At 32.5% G+C, this 17,183-nt stretch overlaps 1 protein-coding gene across 2 annotated transcripts; it reads left to right on the top strand.

Moving 5' to 3' along the window:
* Window positions 1-3,932: 3,932 nt before the first annotated feature.
* On the top strand, window positions 3,933-17,165 carry LOC113514059 (uncharacterized). 2 transcript variants are annotated; one of them, XM_052903386.1, is made up of 6 exons: window positions 3,933-3,958; window positions 11,260-11,356; window positions 13,373-13,684; window positions 14,500-14,689; window positions 15,991-16,135; window positions 16,490-17,165. In XM_052903386.1, exons 1-6 carry the CDS (start codon window positions 3,948-3,950, stop codon window positions 16,587-16,589), a joined length of 855 nt encoding a protein of 284 aa, XP_052759346.1. In that variant the 5' UTR covers window positions 3,933-3,947; the 3' UTR covers window positions 16,590-17,165. The 2 variants fall into 2 exon arrangements, with proteins under 2 accessions (XP_052759346.1, XP_026753845.1); XM_026898044.3 differs by lacking the exon at window positions 3,933-3,958 and adding an exon at window positions 5,792-6,192.
* The last annotated feature ends 18 nt before the right edge of the window (window positions 17,166-17,183 follow it).

The raw sequence follows: 17,183 nt of genomic DNA, 5'->3' as shown, positions 1-17,183 counted from the left end.
AATAAGAATTTATAATTATATTTATTACTTTGTAAAAACTGAACATCTTAAAATAAAAGCTTTGTTTTCAACTGACTTAAGAAAGAGTAACATTCTCGATTTGATTTTTTTTTTTATACTAATTCTAAATCAATTTTGATTTTTCTTTTTTGTTCGAAAAAGTAATAATAGGTATATACACACATAGTACTGTTTAATACCGTTGGTACAAAGACAGATTTTTTACGATAATTTTTTTTTACTTTTTGGTAATATACAAATTTTATCTAAGAAAAAAATGTTTTCTTAATTTCATTCTTTAATAATTAATAAAATAACATTAGTTTTAAGGGATGGATTACGTTAATTAACATGTTAATTAATCTTTAAATATTATTTATTTTATTTTGTATAAACATCTATTCATCAGCTCGTGAGGCATTTCAACCCCTGATCTCTATTAATACTTTTTCAATAAATGGGCGCTCTAATCAATTGAGGTAACAAGTCAACATAAGTAATTTTATATTTCTCAGTGTTATTTATACTCGGTCCAATACATATTTATACCAATACATATATATAAAATCTTTATATTACCTAATATTAAAAAAGAATTAAAGCTCTCGAAAAGAACAACCTGTATATGTATTAATGACACTACACAATACAAGGTGTGTAATCACATCTATTATTATGTAGTGCTGTTGGTACTTGTTACAAATACAGGTTGTTCTTATTTCAAGAATTTTAGTTTATTTATTTGATTTTTGGTATTATAAAGATTTTTTTGTAGAAAAAGGAAATATTTTTTTCTGAGACCCTATCATTAGTTTTAAGGTAAGGATTTTCTAATCACAGAATATTGATATTAATAAAATTTCTATCATTTTAAATTTAATTGATTGGAATATAGTTGCGAGCTGGATATCTTTGGTTTCTGGAGTAGTAGTAATATATAAATATGTACGCAATATCGTCGTGTCATAGTATTAATATGAAGCAACGAACCGAGTATAACAATAAACAAGTAACAGGAAAACAAGGTAGAATAGCATTGATAAATACAAAATGAATCATATTGGCTCGTTAGCTCAGCTGGTTAGAGCGCCCATTTGATTTATAATAGAGGTGGTCGGGGGTTCAAATCCCTCACGAGCTGACTAAATAGATTTTTGTATAAAGAAAATGAATAATTTTATTAACAGTAATTAGTATATATCATAAAACATATCTACTGATAAAAATTCTCCTTAATAAATTGACATCACGAGAATAGCTACAAGCTATCTTCAATATCTAGATTAGGAGCGAAAGGGATTGTCAGTATTAGAGTCTAACAGCTCTATTGCTACCAGTGTACCCTATCAGATCGACCTCCATACTGTCACCCTTGGAAACGATCGTAGTTAATTCTTAATGGCATCGTCAAAAATTCACGATGGGCTCACTGACCTACTTTCATCCTCACCTATCATTGCTCACTGGCACACCGCTTGATAGCGCAGGCGGGGGTTACCATCCCATTATCATCCATTAAAAAATCTAGATTAGTGACCCTAATGAAATCTATACCGCTAAGCCTATTTAGCGTGGTAATAGACTAATACGATTGGCCGTGTGGTCCTGGCATAGAATAGGCCACCCCTTCTTTTCCCGTGAGTGTCGTAAGAGGCAACTAAGAAGCCTTAATAATAGAGGGATGGGCAGCAACCTTCCTCTCAAAACATCTGTAAAAGCCTAACTGTAGTCGCCAAGCTGCATGCCAAGCGTGGCAACTACTGGCAAAACTACCCTTATAGGGAAGGCTTATGTTCAGCAGTGGACAGTAAACAGATGAAATGATGAATGATAAGACTAATACGAAGGATATTAGCCTACTCTTAGCTTTAATATTTTATGTGAAGGACTAGGAGAGTGCCCTACTGTTGATTTGTTTCGGACAGTCTAAAGAATATTTTTATATTTCACACAGTCACGATCTCAATACAGCGAGCTCTAAACTAGTCGAGTATAAATCGACAAAAACAGACGATAGTCCACCTGTTTTTTTTAATGGGTGAAAATGGAATGGTAATCCCGTCTGCGCTATCGGTGTACGCTGGCGGGATGCCAATGAAAGATGATAAGTAAGGATGAAGGCAGGTCAGTTAGCCCATCGTGATTAATTCAATAAGAATTAACCACGATGGTTTCTAGGAGGAACCGCGGGAAAGTCGACCTACTAGAGAATTGTGCTAACAATAGGGCTATTAGGCCCTATTATTAACAACCCTTTTTTCCCAGTCAATGCAGTTATATTACCATTAAAATATACTTTGTACTTCAGAAACTTTTAAAAATAATATGTTTATATATTTCCAACTACATTCGTTGGAGAATGTGATATACTTTTATGTACTTCTTGGATATCAATTTAATATAAAACTGGCCAAGTCGGTATTTTCAACCGACTTCAAAAATGGCGGTGATTCTCAATTCGGTTGTAATTTCTTTTATGTCTGTTATCTCATAATTCTGTCATATATATATATATATATATATATATATATATATATATATATATATATATATATATATATATATATATATATATATATATATATATATATATATAAACTGATGTGGAAAAGTCTATATTTATCAGAAAATAAAATAGCATAAAAACTATATTAAAATCCATTCAATAAATCAAAATAACTGGTTTTACCACAACTGAAGTCGGTTTTTATTTTGTGAAACATAATATATTATTGGTGTATGAATGCATACAGAATGAACGACAACCGCTTCTGTCCTGACATCAATCCATACATCTTTATGTTCATGCTCATCGATACTGATATCTAATCTGTCGATGTCTAGTGTTATCTATTGACACGACCATATTAAGTACATAGAGATATTGCTGATAGCGTTATAATATATCAGGTAAATGGACTTTTTAACGAAAAAATGTGTTCACGGAATTGGTAGTAATGGGATCTAGCAGCTCCATTGTCAGCAATATATGTTACCCTATCATGTCATCCTCCACGCGGTTCCCCCTGAAAATGAACATGGTTATTTCTTGAGGAAATGGCTATCATCCTCGCCTATGATCCCTGACTGATGCCTCACCAGGATGCCTACACCGTTAGCGCCAGGAGGGGTCCCATACCATCAAAAAAACGTCCATTAAAAAAAACTTACTACTCGTATATTGTCGTGGTGATTGTTTAACAAGACATTGGTGTTACAAAATAACTCCAATTTTGTATGCGAGTTATGGGACCGTGTGAAAACGAAAGAGGAAGTAGATAGGTCTTCGGCTTGAAGTGTGACAATCCTGGCTGAATAATTATAGTGGTCATCACTATACAATTACGCCTACTAATATTTTAAATGTGAAAGTGAGTTTATAATTAAACCAATTACTACGAAATTTACTTAATCCTATTACTAGAGTATAATACGAGTACGTATTATTGCATTATATGAAATGGAGGAGATAGCCTACTTTTTATTGCGGTCAATATCTCAGTGATGCGGACAAAGTCGCAGGTACAATCTAGTATCTAACAATATTAAGTTCTGAAGGGTTATTCACAGTTATCTGGCGACCCAACGGTATCAGAGGTCATTTTCGACACGTTTATCATCGATTTGAATGCACACTAGAAAAACAGAGAGAAAGGCCTGAAAAAGAAAACACGAATGAGCAAGCGACTTACCCGAATTGAATAAGCTTTGCGTCCGCGAAATTGGAATGACTCAACGGCAACATTTAGTCCTTAATAAAGATCGCGAGTACTAGTATAACGTGCCTCAGGCAATGATTTACACGAGTAAATCAACCGATTGAAATTTCGTTTCGTTCGTAGTGATAGAATTACATTTTTTTGTAATAATATTAAACATAATGATAATTAAATTGACAGCTCAGAATATACAGAATAGAAAACTCCATTAGAAGACCCCTCGTTTGAATGTTCCAACGGTAAAGTTTAAAAACTACTTACTCTTAATTCGATTCTTTTTATATATTGTATGTTTACAATAGTGTAGTCACATTATTTTTAGTGTAGTCAAATTTTATAGACAATTAAGATTCTATAGGATTGTTTTTTCCAGACACAGCCAATAGTAAATTTTTGTTTATATTTTTTTATTCTAAGTCTTTTATATAGACGAGAAACTTAATACAATTTTTACATATATATATATACTAACTTTTGGAACCAGTCGTATCAAAATTCGACCCACATTTGTTTCACTTATTTTATTAATTTGGTTAACTTTTTATCCGATTTCGTTATCCGTATGTGAACCATAGCTTTTATACTTCTACCAGTGAAGGATGATAGGCAAAGATGAAGTCGTCTGATGAATTCACAATAAATTAAGTTTTGTGGTTTCAGGACGACTGTAAGTTGACTCGGCAAGGTATATTGTTAGCGATAAGAAGAGAGATTGTTTTAGGTAGTAACGTATTGGTAAATAATAATAATTTATATAACACATAGTTAAACTTGCGACTTTGCCCGTGTAATCATTATAACAAATAGTCTATAGATACCACTTTAATTCCAAAGATATATGTCAAATTTTATGATTACTAATCGAACTTCTTAAAGATTTGTTTGTTATAAAATTAACATTTATATATATATAGAATTATTTGAACACAAATATTCATACTTAATGCCACAATATTTTTAAAATAATGTAGAATCTATTTAGAAAATTATTTCGAATGATAACGTGGAGTCTCATGAAAATGCTGGTTAGGTAATTTTTATAATATTCTGAATACAAGCACATATTGTATGAGGTATACTGTATCTATACACGTACTTCACGATCACGTACACACGGATCCACGATCGCGACGACTATAACGATTTTGATGAAATTTACAAAGCAAGTGCTTAGACATTTTTAGAAACTGTTAGTAATTTAACGAGTTCTTTCGTCTTTGAGTGATATATGTAAGAGATAATATAAGCAATAGGAAGGATAGAGATACTAGTTACTTTTGCAAATTAAATCCAACGTGTACTTACATAAAACTTTAAACATAGTAATCATTTTTAGATAAATCAAAATTTAAAAGTAACATGAACCCATCCGTAATACAGATAATTTGCTATTTATTTGAATTAAGTTTAAAATCGTAATATTTTTTATATATAGGTTAATTACCTATCCTGATCATTATTTGAGGATACAGTAAATTTATTCATGTGATCCTGATAAATAAATGGATAGCTCAAAAAGAATAATTAGAGATCAATCAAACAACGAGCAGGTAGGTAACAAACACGAAAATTAAAGAGGGAGCAGAGCACATGGCGATCTATCAAAACAACAAAGCCGATTGGTTTGGTGACGTTCCACCCCGGTGATATGTACGTCCTACTACCTAAATGCCTTATGTACACCGCTAGTTACTACTTCATGACTACTCCGAGCTCAGTGTGTACTGCAATGCAACGGAAAATATGCGTGTTTACCAAAGTCGTTTCGGTAGAACGGTGTCGTGTGTTGCGTCACGTTTTAAGGAAATTGATATTACTCCGAGGTCGCCGTGACTAACATGAAAGTGATTATTGTGTTCATATTGTGTTTGTCTCATATCATAATAACAAGTTGATGATAAGCTGTGATTTTACAAAAGAAATGGAATTTATTTTTTCCATCCTGTTATTCCCAGTGGGTGGATGCCAGACAAATGTCCGACGCCACGAAACAACGCACGTCCGATATAACCTTGTGATGTCGAGTGAGTACAATTTTCGCTTTTTATACACCACATCAGTGACAATAAGCAAATAAATCTATATAAAATACTTAAAAAGCCATATTAAAATACATATTATGCCTAATTAATTGAATTATAACTCAAAATCCGGGAGAAAATAGCTCATTTCGAATATTATTATTGAACGTCACTGCGAGGTTTAGTCAACAAGATGGCGTCGAGTGGGGAGAGGGCGCCCAGTTGGCCAGGTGCTGCCGCCGCGTCGAGTTCGGCGCTATAGCTAAACTAAATACGCAGTGTTGTACATTTAGAACGTTCACAATGGCTACCGCGAAAGACACGTCTACTTTCTTTCTGGAGGCTGATGCAAAAGAATTTGATAGTGTATTGAAGTTATATCCACAAGCACTTAAACTTAAAGCTGAACAGAAAACAAAGAAGCCCGAGGAGCTTGTAAAATTGGACAATTGGTAAGTACGAACGTCTTTGAAAGGAGAAAATGCGGCCGTGGCGTGTCAATGAACTTGTATTGTGTGTGTATCCGTGCAAACTGATTTGATAGCTACCTCCCTCGCGGACTGCATCTCTAGTCGCGGACTGCTCATTAAAATCACTGCGTCACGTGGGATCGATGTCAAATTGACACGATCGTTTTTCCTGAAGCCAGTGTGGGGAAAAATATCGCATCGCTCTAGCGTTATAAAATGGTGGCTGTCCTTAATATTACGACTCGTTTAAATGCATTTATGTGTACGTACAACTGTGAATGGTAGTTAATTTCGTCCATTTCTTATAAATATATAATACTTAATAATGTACACGACATGTTTTTTATATTTGTAGCCACATAGTTGACAACACAATGCTTTGTTAAGTACGAATGACTATGGCTCACATCCGTTCAAAATGGTGACTTGCTCTTTAACTTTTGCTTGCAATCTAAATAATATTTCCAAATTAATTTATGTAAAAACAAAAACGGTTTTGAGATCTACATATTAATCCAAATTATTCTTTATTTCATTTATTTTTATTAAACACCAAATGAGTCATATATTTAGGTTATACGGGTATACTTATAATAGTTTTCTTTTCAATTAAGTTGTTGTCTATAATAACAGTAACTTAAATATTTTTATCCGCAAATGTTTATCTTATGTTACCTGTTATAAAATTCATATTTTAATATTATAATTACACTGACCTAGATTTAATTTTTTTTTTTTTACAAATAAATAACTGATTCAATGTGCTAATCAAAATAATATTCATATTTCTAGGTTAAGTGTGAAATAGTTAATGCATTTGAGAACTAAAATACATAATTATATTTTAGTAATTATTAAATTAAAAAAAAATATATTTACTAAATTTAATAATAATAATTAAATTAAACAAAGAATTTATAATAGTATTTGTTATGAATTTTTAACAGAAAATACGATATAAAATAAAAGTAAAACAAAAATTTTCTTAGACATAAGAAATAAAGAAATATTGCGTCTACTTGGGTAGAGCACATCCATGCCCTCGAGTAAACAAAAAACTTAGGTACTCAGGGATGACTTACATTATTTATTATGGCAAGCTATTCCATAATATTATACCGCGAATCCGTTTGTCCCATTTGATCCACTATGGATTAATTTAAAGAAAATACCAAATTTCATCAAAATCGATTTCACCGCTTAATCGTGAAAACAAAGTATCTCTGATATTAGTATTTAGTCAAGTAAAGTTTGATTAGATTGATTCAATTAAATAGAGTTTGATTATACATTTATACTAATATTTATATTAGTATAAATTTATAATCAAACTGTACTCTTAAATAATTTAATAAATATGTTACTTGAATTTGTTACCAAATACCTAATATAATAAATTACGGTAATTAAAAAGGCAGATGTCACCATACACATGTTGGTACTTATAATCTTATGACAAGCCTTTGTACGGGACGTAAGTAATCCACCTCGTTACTTCTTGCCCACTAACCAAGCGGCTGTCGCCTAGCTTTTCCCTCTTCAAAAAGTGACAAAAATCCGGTCAAGAGCGTATTGAACACGTATTATTAGGGTTCCGTAGATATTAATATCAAATACTTATATCTATGTAACTGATTAAACATAGTAATATGGTTTACTTTGTACAAATTAGTTAAAACATCTAGTTATATAGTCAGGTAATTTATTTCCTAATAACTTTACCCGCGACTTCGAATACACAATCGAAAATTACTTCTTTTACCAATGGCCACCTTTAGGACCATTTTTGTCAGTGTCATGTATGAGAGGCTCGTAACTCAAAAACTATTATTTTTCTACAAGTAATATTTTAAGCACAACACTATCATAACAAACACACGTATTGTCCCATCGCGTATTTATATACCACAACTCTTCAATTTAAACTAAATGTTCACCGTTCCCGCCATTTTCGATAATTACCGAAACATGTCGTTATTACTCGATACCAACACCATCTAGTAGATCTTTTCAAAAATATACAATGTTTTATAAAAAAACTTCACGTTTTGTATTAGTTGACTCTCTTTATTCGTGCTATATTTCATGACTTTGACAAAATATACAAAAAAAAAAATTTACAGACTTCAAAATGAAAGTTGTTCTTAACACGGTTGTGTTTTTATGTTTATTAGCTCAGAATTCAGTCAATATTTTTATAACTCATTTAAAAATTAATTTTGTATCGGAAAGGATATATTTTCAAACTGGTCTAATAGAAATTTTATCAAAATCAATTTAGTAGTTTTTTTTTTATTAAAATAATGGATTTTGCCACGACTGAAATTGGTGTCTTTTTGTAGAAAATATCTTAAGTCATTGATACCTATTCAACAGTTTTCTTATTAACAGACAGGTATTAATTTTAAAAAGGCTGATAAACTGGTATATAAAAAATAACAGAACATTTCTTATTTTATTAGTTTTTAACGATATATCATTTTATAAAACTTGATACTAAAATCCAATAAATTTGATGTACTCGTACGTATAATTCACTACGAATTTAGGCTGTAAGATTGATCAACAAAATTATAAAAGTTCCGTTTTAGACATTTAATTATGGAACCCTAAAAATATGGTAATTAACAAGCGCAAGGCTTTTCTCCCTTCATTTTAAAGCTTACATTTAATTTGGAATGTTTATATAGGTACCTATCTACGGTTATATATATATATTATTACGTTATATACTCTTACCCATGTTATTATTGCATTGTTACTTTACCCCATTTACGTACTACTGTTTGTGTAGGTAGGTACTTGTATAATTCTCAATACAGCATCAAAATTTTCCTGTTTCGCTTGCTACATTATTATTTTACAATAACAAGATACTCAAGAGGAATGTTGATGACATTATCAATTTACCTTATTTCTATAGAACTTAGATATTAATTACCGCTACCTATGTCTGTAGCAATTGAATTATTATATCAGCTGTTAACTGCCCACTGCTGAAGCCTCCCCTAAGGAGGAGGAGGTTTTGCCAGCAGTTGTCACATTTGGCGGACGGATTGGAAATCACAATTAGGCTTTAATGATATTTACGAGGGACGCTGCTGCCCATCCCTTGACTATTAAATTCCCCTAGTCGCCTCTTACAAGATTCACGGGAAAGGAAGGGGTGGCCCATTTTATGCCAAGACCACACGGCAAAATTTTGCCTAAATTGGTTTCGCAAATATAATACCAACCTACTTCCGCGCCACTATGAATTATGTAAAAAAATATCCAAAATGTTAATCTAGGATATATTTTATCTATAGATATATTAAATTTCATTGAAATCAGTCCAGCCGTTTATACGAGATTGTAAAAGTAATAAACACACAAAAATTTTAACAAATTTTCACGTTTATAACAGTAACTGATTTGAAGGAATCTCCACGTTCTTAATTAAAATGTTATCACTCGTTTTCAACCGACTTCAAAAAGAGGAAGGTTCTCAATTCGGTTGTATTTTTTTTTGTTTGTTACCTTATGATTCCGTCAGATCTAATTTGGAAAATACTTTTTTGTTTTATTTGAAAGCATGTACTTACAGATTAGTTTTATAGAAATTTTATCAAAATCAGTTCAGTAGTTTAGTTTTTAAATCAAAATAACTGGTTTTGTTACAACTGATATCGATTTTTTTATAGGGCTTAATCTTTAATTATTTAAAATCTTGTTTAAAATTAAAAGTTGTCTACATATTTTTAATAAAATTTATAATCGCTACATAACAGATATTCAATGCGATAATATATTTTGTATATGTATAATACACAATATCTTCAACAAATAAAAATGGATTTTGATGATTCTTTTTGGAATCTATTGAATTTGCTTGTATTGATTCTGTATTAATTTAATGATGATAGAAATATTTTTTTTATTTTGATTATAGACTCAATCATTTAGACTCTTAAATATGTTCTAAAATTATATAATATTGTAGTATTATATTTACTTTAATTTTTTTTATGTTCATTTAGTCAATCTTTGTTTTTGATTTCTTTTTATATATAATTAAGAATAACTTGTCACAGCTTATGATTATATTCTCTTTACTTTGCCTTTAATTTAAGGATACCATTTGTCTATAGAATTGTTAAAGATATATAAGCAATGTACGCATTCTCTAATGACATATACATAGTTAATTTTAGTACATCTGTCATTTTTAATTAGAGATAAAAAATAAACACAAAATTTATTAAATACCGACCCAACGAGAAGATATAAAAGAAGCAAGAAATAATTAAACAGCTAAAAAAAAAAATAAAGAAAAATAATAAAAAAAAATTACAAACAAATATCAACATTCAAATTACGTATACATGTATATCGCAATGTTTGTAAAACGTAGACGATGCTAAGTATCCATATTTTTTTCCTGTTTTTACTAAAATGTTACTCGTAATACACACAGTTGAATCGTTATTTAATCTATGGTAACATTGTGAGAACGATCAAATTCATGTTACGGCATTTTATCTTATCAATACGATCGAGAGCTTACCCTTTTCGATTGCCTATAACAATTTCTATAAATACCTACGTTAGGTACATTGGATGTATGTTCACATATACCAGAGGGAGACTGTACAAAAGTCGATTGCTTGTGTACCTCTATCCCATTCGTGTTTCTACAGTGAAGCAGTTGTGTTTGCATGGCTGTGTTTCGGTTTGAAGAGTGGGATATGGCGTGAATTTACAGGGTACAGAGGAATAACACCTGAGTCCTCAGGAATGGCAACACATGGGGGCTCTCATGGGCGAAACAATACACTCTGTTATGTCCATGATACTGCTCATGTCTATAGGCGACGGTTACCACTTTCCATCAGGTGGGCCGTCAGCTTGTTTGCCATTCTAAGTTGTATAAAAAAAAGATATAAAATAATAAAAAGCTAACCAACTGTTTTACTATTACACATAAATTTTAATAAAAATATCCATGCTTCTATGCATGTCCATCTCAACATAATGATGAATTACAATTAGTGACTATTTTGATTTCAGGTACCAGAATGAACTACCAAAGAAGATTAAGTCCCGCGGCAAAGATGCCCACATGATACATGAAGAGTTGGTGCAACTTATGAAATGGAAACAAGCTGTAAGTCTAGTTCATAATGTATTATTATAAATAGCTTAAACTTATGTTTCTTTATTTCTTTACATTTTTTAACAGAATTTAGAGTTCTAATTCGAATTGGAAGTGTATAAATTTAATGATCACTTGAAGGTATTACAACATTGTTCATCAGAACTGTACACAATAAATAAATATAGCAAAATTTTATGAGAAACCATTTTTATCCGGTTGTTTTACCCGTGTAAATCACGTGAGATCTGCGACTGTCGAGCATTCGTAACACAGCATTTAGGCACGTTGTTTAGCGTTAAGCTTCAATTATCGGCCAATTTTGGAAACAAACATTTCTAAAAGGATAAAAAACTTTTAGTTCTGATTTTGGCCCTTAACGTTGTCAAGATAGCTTGCTAGCTTGAAGAAAGAGCTTTATTGGCGTAATTGTGCTGCACATATTACAATAGGTATTACAAACAGCAAGACACACAACAAACAACCGTATAAATATTTGTCTGTATAATTATATGAGCTAATAAAAAGACATTTTAATATCAGGGACACTTCAGTTGTTATTGCACACGTACTTGTTATCAGTAGTCGCATAACAATCGTGGAAGAATATTTTAAATTACTTATTATATAGAAAATAAAATACTTATCGCGATTATTAACTAGAAAATAAAATACTATCGTTAAACTATAATACAAGTTTCACCTAGTTTGGGACTAGATGGCGTTGTGTGATATATTTGACGAATACATTTAGGAGTTTACTATTGGAATAGGTCTATTTTTGGTCGATTGCGAAAACAAACCAATAGGTGGTAGTATGAAAAGCACTGAACATGAGTTACAGGTGCGTTTAAAACTCACGCACTTCGTTTTTTTTTTAATCGTAGATATAGATAGGTAGATACTCTTTATTGTTTCCTCCAAAAGATTACAATAGTAAACTTATTATAAATATAAACAATAACATTAGGTATTATAATTATCATAACTTAACAATCTTTCTATATAAATTATTCACGAATAATATCATGTCTGATACGTTTCTTTAAAAGAAATGGCCTATTGATGAATAATTTATCTTTATTGACTACTAGTTCCTGGCTGTCTGCGAAGTCACTTTGTTAAGTCAAAACTTCTAATTATTTTTTATATTCAAATACTGAAGCCGTTGAAGCCCCATATGTGCCGTTGAACACAGTTTGACAGGTCACCAATTCTATATTAGATATAGTTCCGTCAGTCCTTGTGTCCGTATGTTAGTGACAAAAAAATATATTAAGAATTAGCGAAAACATAGCGTAGACATAAAACAACATAGACGGTTTCGGAACTTCCTTCTCGATGGAAGACCTATTTTTCTATTAATGTTCCATTATATTTTAATGAATATTATTATTAGTTTTAAAGACATTTCAACGTTATTGCTCAATTATATTGAATGGGTTATTGGATTTTATTGACATTTGGCACATAAGTATATCATAACACGGACTAACACGTAGGATACTTTCATCCTTATTTATATGGATAAAATGGGTAAAATGCGTAAATAAAATGTATTCTTTGTAATTGCAAAAAGTAGAAACATAACTTATTTATATCAAAAAGCAATGTATATTAAATTTCAATAGGAAATGGTTTTTAATATTGACGGGAGTAAAATATATAACTATTTTATTCTAACGGATTTTTTTAGTAATATTATAAAGAGGGAGATTTTGTACAAAGTCGTTTGCTTGGGTACCTCTGTCCCGTTCATGTGTGTTTGCATGGCTGTTTCGGTTTGAAGGGTGGGGTATGGCATGAATTTACAGGGTACAGAGGAATAACATCTAAGTCCTCAGGAATGGCAACGCATGGGGGGTATTATGGGCGAAACAGTATACTCTGTTATGTTCATGGTACTACTCATGTCTATAGGCGACGGTTACCACTCTCCATCAGGTGGGCCGTCAGCTAAGTTGTATAAAAAAAAATAAAACATGGATCGCAAAAGTTTAAAAGATAATACTTCAATTTTTGTTTCAGAGGGGGAAATTTTATCCACAGTTATCATATCTTATAAAAGTGAACACACCAAGAGCCGTAATGCAAGAGACGAAAAAAGCGTTTCGCAAATTGCCTAACATTGAATCGGCTATGACAGCACTGAGCAACCTGAAGGGAGTCGGCACAGCGACAGCATCAGCACTACTAGCAGCTGCCAGTCCTGACATAGCACCGTTTATGGCTGACGAGTGCTTGCAAGCCATCCCGGAGATGGAAGGGAGCGATTACACTGCCAAGGAATACCTCAATTTTGTAAACCACATTAAGAGTGTCTGTGATAGGTTAAATAAGGTAAGTAATATTTACTTATATTCTAAATGCATATTAATTTGTGTGTCACATCTTAGCACGGCTTAATCCTTAATATACAGGAACTTTAGTATACAGGTACCACCTATGTGGGATAAAAAAGAACATAGGCTACTTTTAGCCTTTTAGCTGCTAAGAGCTAGTGTATAAATACATTTATACTACACTAGCCCAGAAAACTGGTAGTTTCATTACTCCCAAAAAATGGAGAAAGTAATTACTTAAGTTTAAAAGAGGGACAGGAATTTTATACATATATGAAAATCGACGTTTTCTTCCCTCGATAAATATCCTTCTGAAATTGGAAAACAAGCCAGGACTCTTCTGAAGGATAAGAAGTAACTATAGCTGTTGTAGATATACAATACATGGACATCTCAATTATAGTATGTTGTCTAGAGCATCATGAATTTCTAGTTTTAAGGATTAAGGAGCTAAGCCTTTATATTATTGTCATTAATACTACTACCACTACTGCTGCTACTAGCTACTACTTGTATGGAATTATGGAGGTAGCACCTTCTCGTGTCATGACTCTAAACACTATCGGAATCTAGAGGCTCTTCAAAGCACAAAGCAAGGAACAATATGCTTTACAATCCAAACATGAATTTAAAATTATTAGAAACGACAAGTATTGTCTAACTGAGTTGCCATCATTCAGACTAAAACATAATGCATTTATTTCTGCTGAGAAGCAGCACTTCATAACAAAAATACGTATTGAAAATTATAAAAAGCCAATATGTCCGAATTTTATTTAATAAAAAAAAACTAGTAATATTTTTTAATTTAAGGAACAAAATGGCTGTGGCAAGAAATGGTCCCCACACATGGTGGAATTGGCGTTATGGACACATAATATAGTATCAGATTTGCAGCCAGAACTACTTGGGAAACAGCCAAATTTAACTGCACCCACAAACGGCGGCTCACCATTACCCAGTGACGAGAGTAATCTTGAACCACCATCCACTAATGGCAATGGTAAGTGTATACAATTTTCCATCCTTGCTAATATTATAATTTAAATGTATTTGCTTTTTTTTTGTTAGCTATTGACGCATTAACAACTTAACCAATCGCATATTTAGGGTGGAGAAGGGCAATAACTTTTTTTTTTATATATATATATATATATATATATATATATATATATATATATAGCGACATAACAGTCCACAAAACTCCGTTAATGCGTTTAATTTATAATTTAACGTAACGTACAATACTATACGATTTTACCGCGACGATATAATAGAAGAGCAAATGTATTGACACGGCCTTAAATTGCAGCTCATGTTCACAACACTATCATACCGTGGATGTCCACAAAACTGTCGCAAAAAATTAAATATAACTCCAAAGAATTACATATACTTTACGGTCCTATTATATCGTGACGATATAATCATACGATATGTGTCCGTACTACGGTAAATTATTAAATGTCCATACATACAGTCCGCCTGATGGATGAAAACAATTTAATTTTGTGTTAAAAGCAATAAGAAACTTGAGTGGGTGTGTAATTTATGCTACCTAAGATAACTGCTAGCGCTGTCTAATAGCCTTCCGTGTGCCGACTTGTGGGTTCCATTGTTATTTGTTACATTGTTTTAGGAAAATATGTAGGTATGTGTCTAGGTCACTGCGAGTACGTAAAATATACAAATCGTAAGAATACTGACCGTTATGACATATTTTTCAATGTTATAATAACAATAATTAATTAATTATATTACATTTTGCAAGAAGATTCTCAATTTATTCAATTGGCAATATGTCTAATGTTATATGATTATGTCACATATTCTGATCCGATATGCATAATTCGTCATAAGAATTATGCATATTGTATCGGAATTGGCTCGTTACGGTATAGTACTCTCATGACAGTTTTTTTTTTTTGACGGGTGAAAATGGAATAGTAACCCCGCCTGCGCTAACGGGATACGCTGGCGGGGCACCAATGAAGGGTGATCGATGAGAATGAAAACAGGCCAGTTAGCCCATCATGATGAACTCATTAGGAATTAACCATGATAGTTTCCAGGGGGAACCACGAGGAGGTCGACCTGGTTGGGTATATTGCTAGCAATGGGGTTTTTAGTCTCCATTACTAACAATCCCTTTCCCCCCACTCATGACAGTTCCATAACAAATTCACGACTTTAAAAAATATAAGGCTTCGACTGGCTTTAACATTTTTGAGATGTTTTTGTAAATAATGAGATTAATAACAAATTATTGTTATTATGTCATTGCATCATGTTTGAATATTGCAGGAAAATTAGGTGCAGATTCAGTAAATGAGGATACGACGACGTCGTGTACAGAGGACTCAATGGACGCAAAAGCCGCGTCGCCCGCTACCCCTGCCTCACCCTCTGACAACTCGGACTCCGCTTTCAGTACGCCGCGCGCCAAACGGTAAATAAATTTGTTATTCAACATCGTTATCATACAAAACGATGACAATCATATTCTTGTAAAGGGACTCCACACGAAATCATATCGAAAAAATAAAATACATTTTTAAATTAAATAATTCTATTTATATTTATCTAGCTGTTCTCGGGGTTTCACTTGCGGGAATCAATATATAAAATATCGTATGTGCTAAATTAGAACATAATCATCCTATGTACCAAATTTCATTTGTTTCTGTTGTGTAGTTTATACGCGAAAAAGTAACAAAGATCCAACAATCCGTCCATCGTTATAAACTTTAGCATTTATAATATTATTAATAGGAATATTAAGATTGAATGTTTGTTACAACAGACAAATAGAGGAGGCGAGTTCAGCAGAGGAAAACTCACTGGGCGACTCATCAGACGCGCCAGTGCCTGTCGCAAAGAAACTTCGAGAAGCTACCCACTGACATTCGCGCACTCCCACCAAACATCCCTCGTGCGCCTATAAATAGCTTTTTAGACTAAAATATTGTACCTAGGTAATTTATTTTGAATTCCGTTTAATTTTAACTTAGTGTTAAGTTTTAAGTACCGGACGATTTTGTAAGTTTTATAGGGTATTAATTAATATTTTGGATGCGTTTGATGGACTTACCGGGCGCGCTCCTCGAGAGTATGATTGTACAATATTTCAATGTGAGTGTATCGTCGGAGCGGAGTGGCCCGCGAGGGGGCCTAGTTAGGTTTCGTTTGTAATATTTTTAACGTTTGAACGTTCGCATCCCGTGTGACATTCCAATAATTTGTAACAAGTAAAGTTCGGCGGCGAGGGAGGCACGGAGTCGCCGCAGTGAGATCCGGACCGGATGCCTTGGCGAGGCCGCCTGTGCGGCGTCGCGTCACACTCACCCATTGCCTTATGACACAGTCTGCCCGCAGAGTTTATATGCAACAAGATAATACAAAGGTCGTGTTACCCGGGCGCCGGGCACACGGGCCCACATGTAGTTTTATTGAACAAATATAAGATATTAATTTTATAATGTAGCATTTTTCATTTA

Source organism: Galleria mellonella, unplaced genomic scaffold (assembly GCF_026898425.1).
Source record: "Galleria mellonella isolate WM207_F2 unplaced genomic scaffold, CSIRO_AGI_GalMel_v1 utg139, whole genome shotgun sequence".
NCBI classification, from domain to species: Eukaryota; Metazoa; Arthropoda; class Insecta; order Lepidoptera; family Pyralidae; genus Galleria; species Galleria mellonella.
Note: the sequence above shows the minus strand (reverse complement) of the source record. Positions and strands in the feature narration are given on the sequence as shown.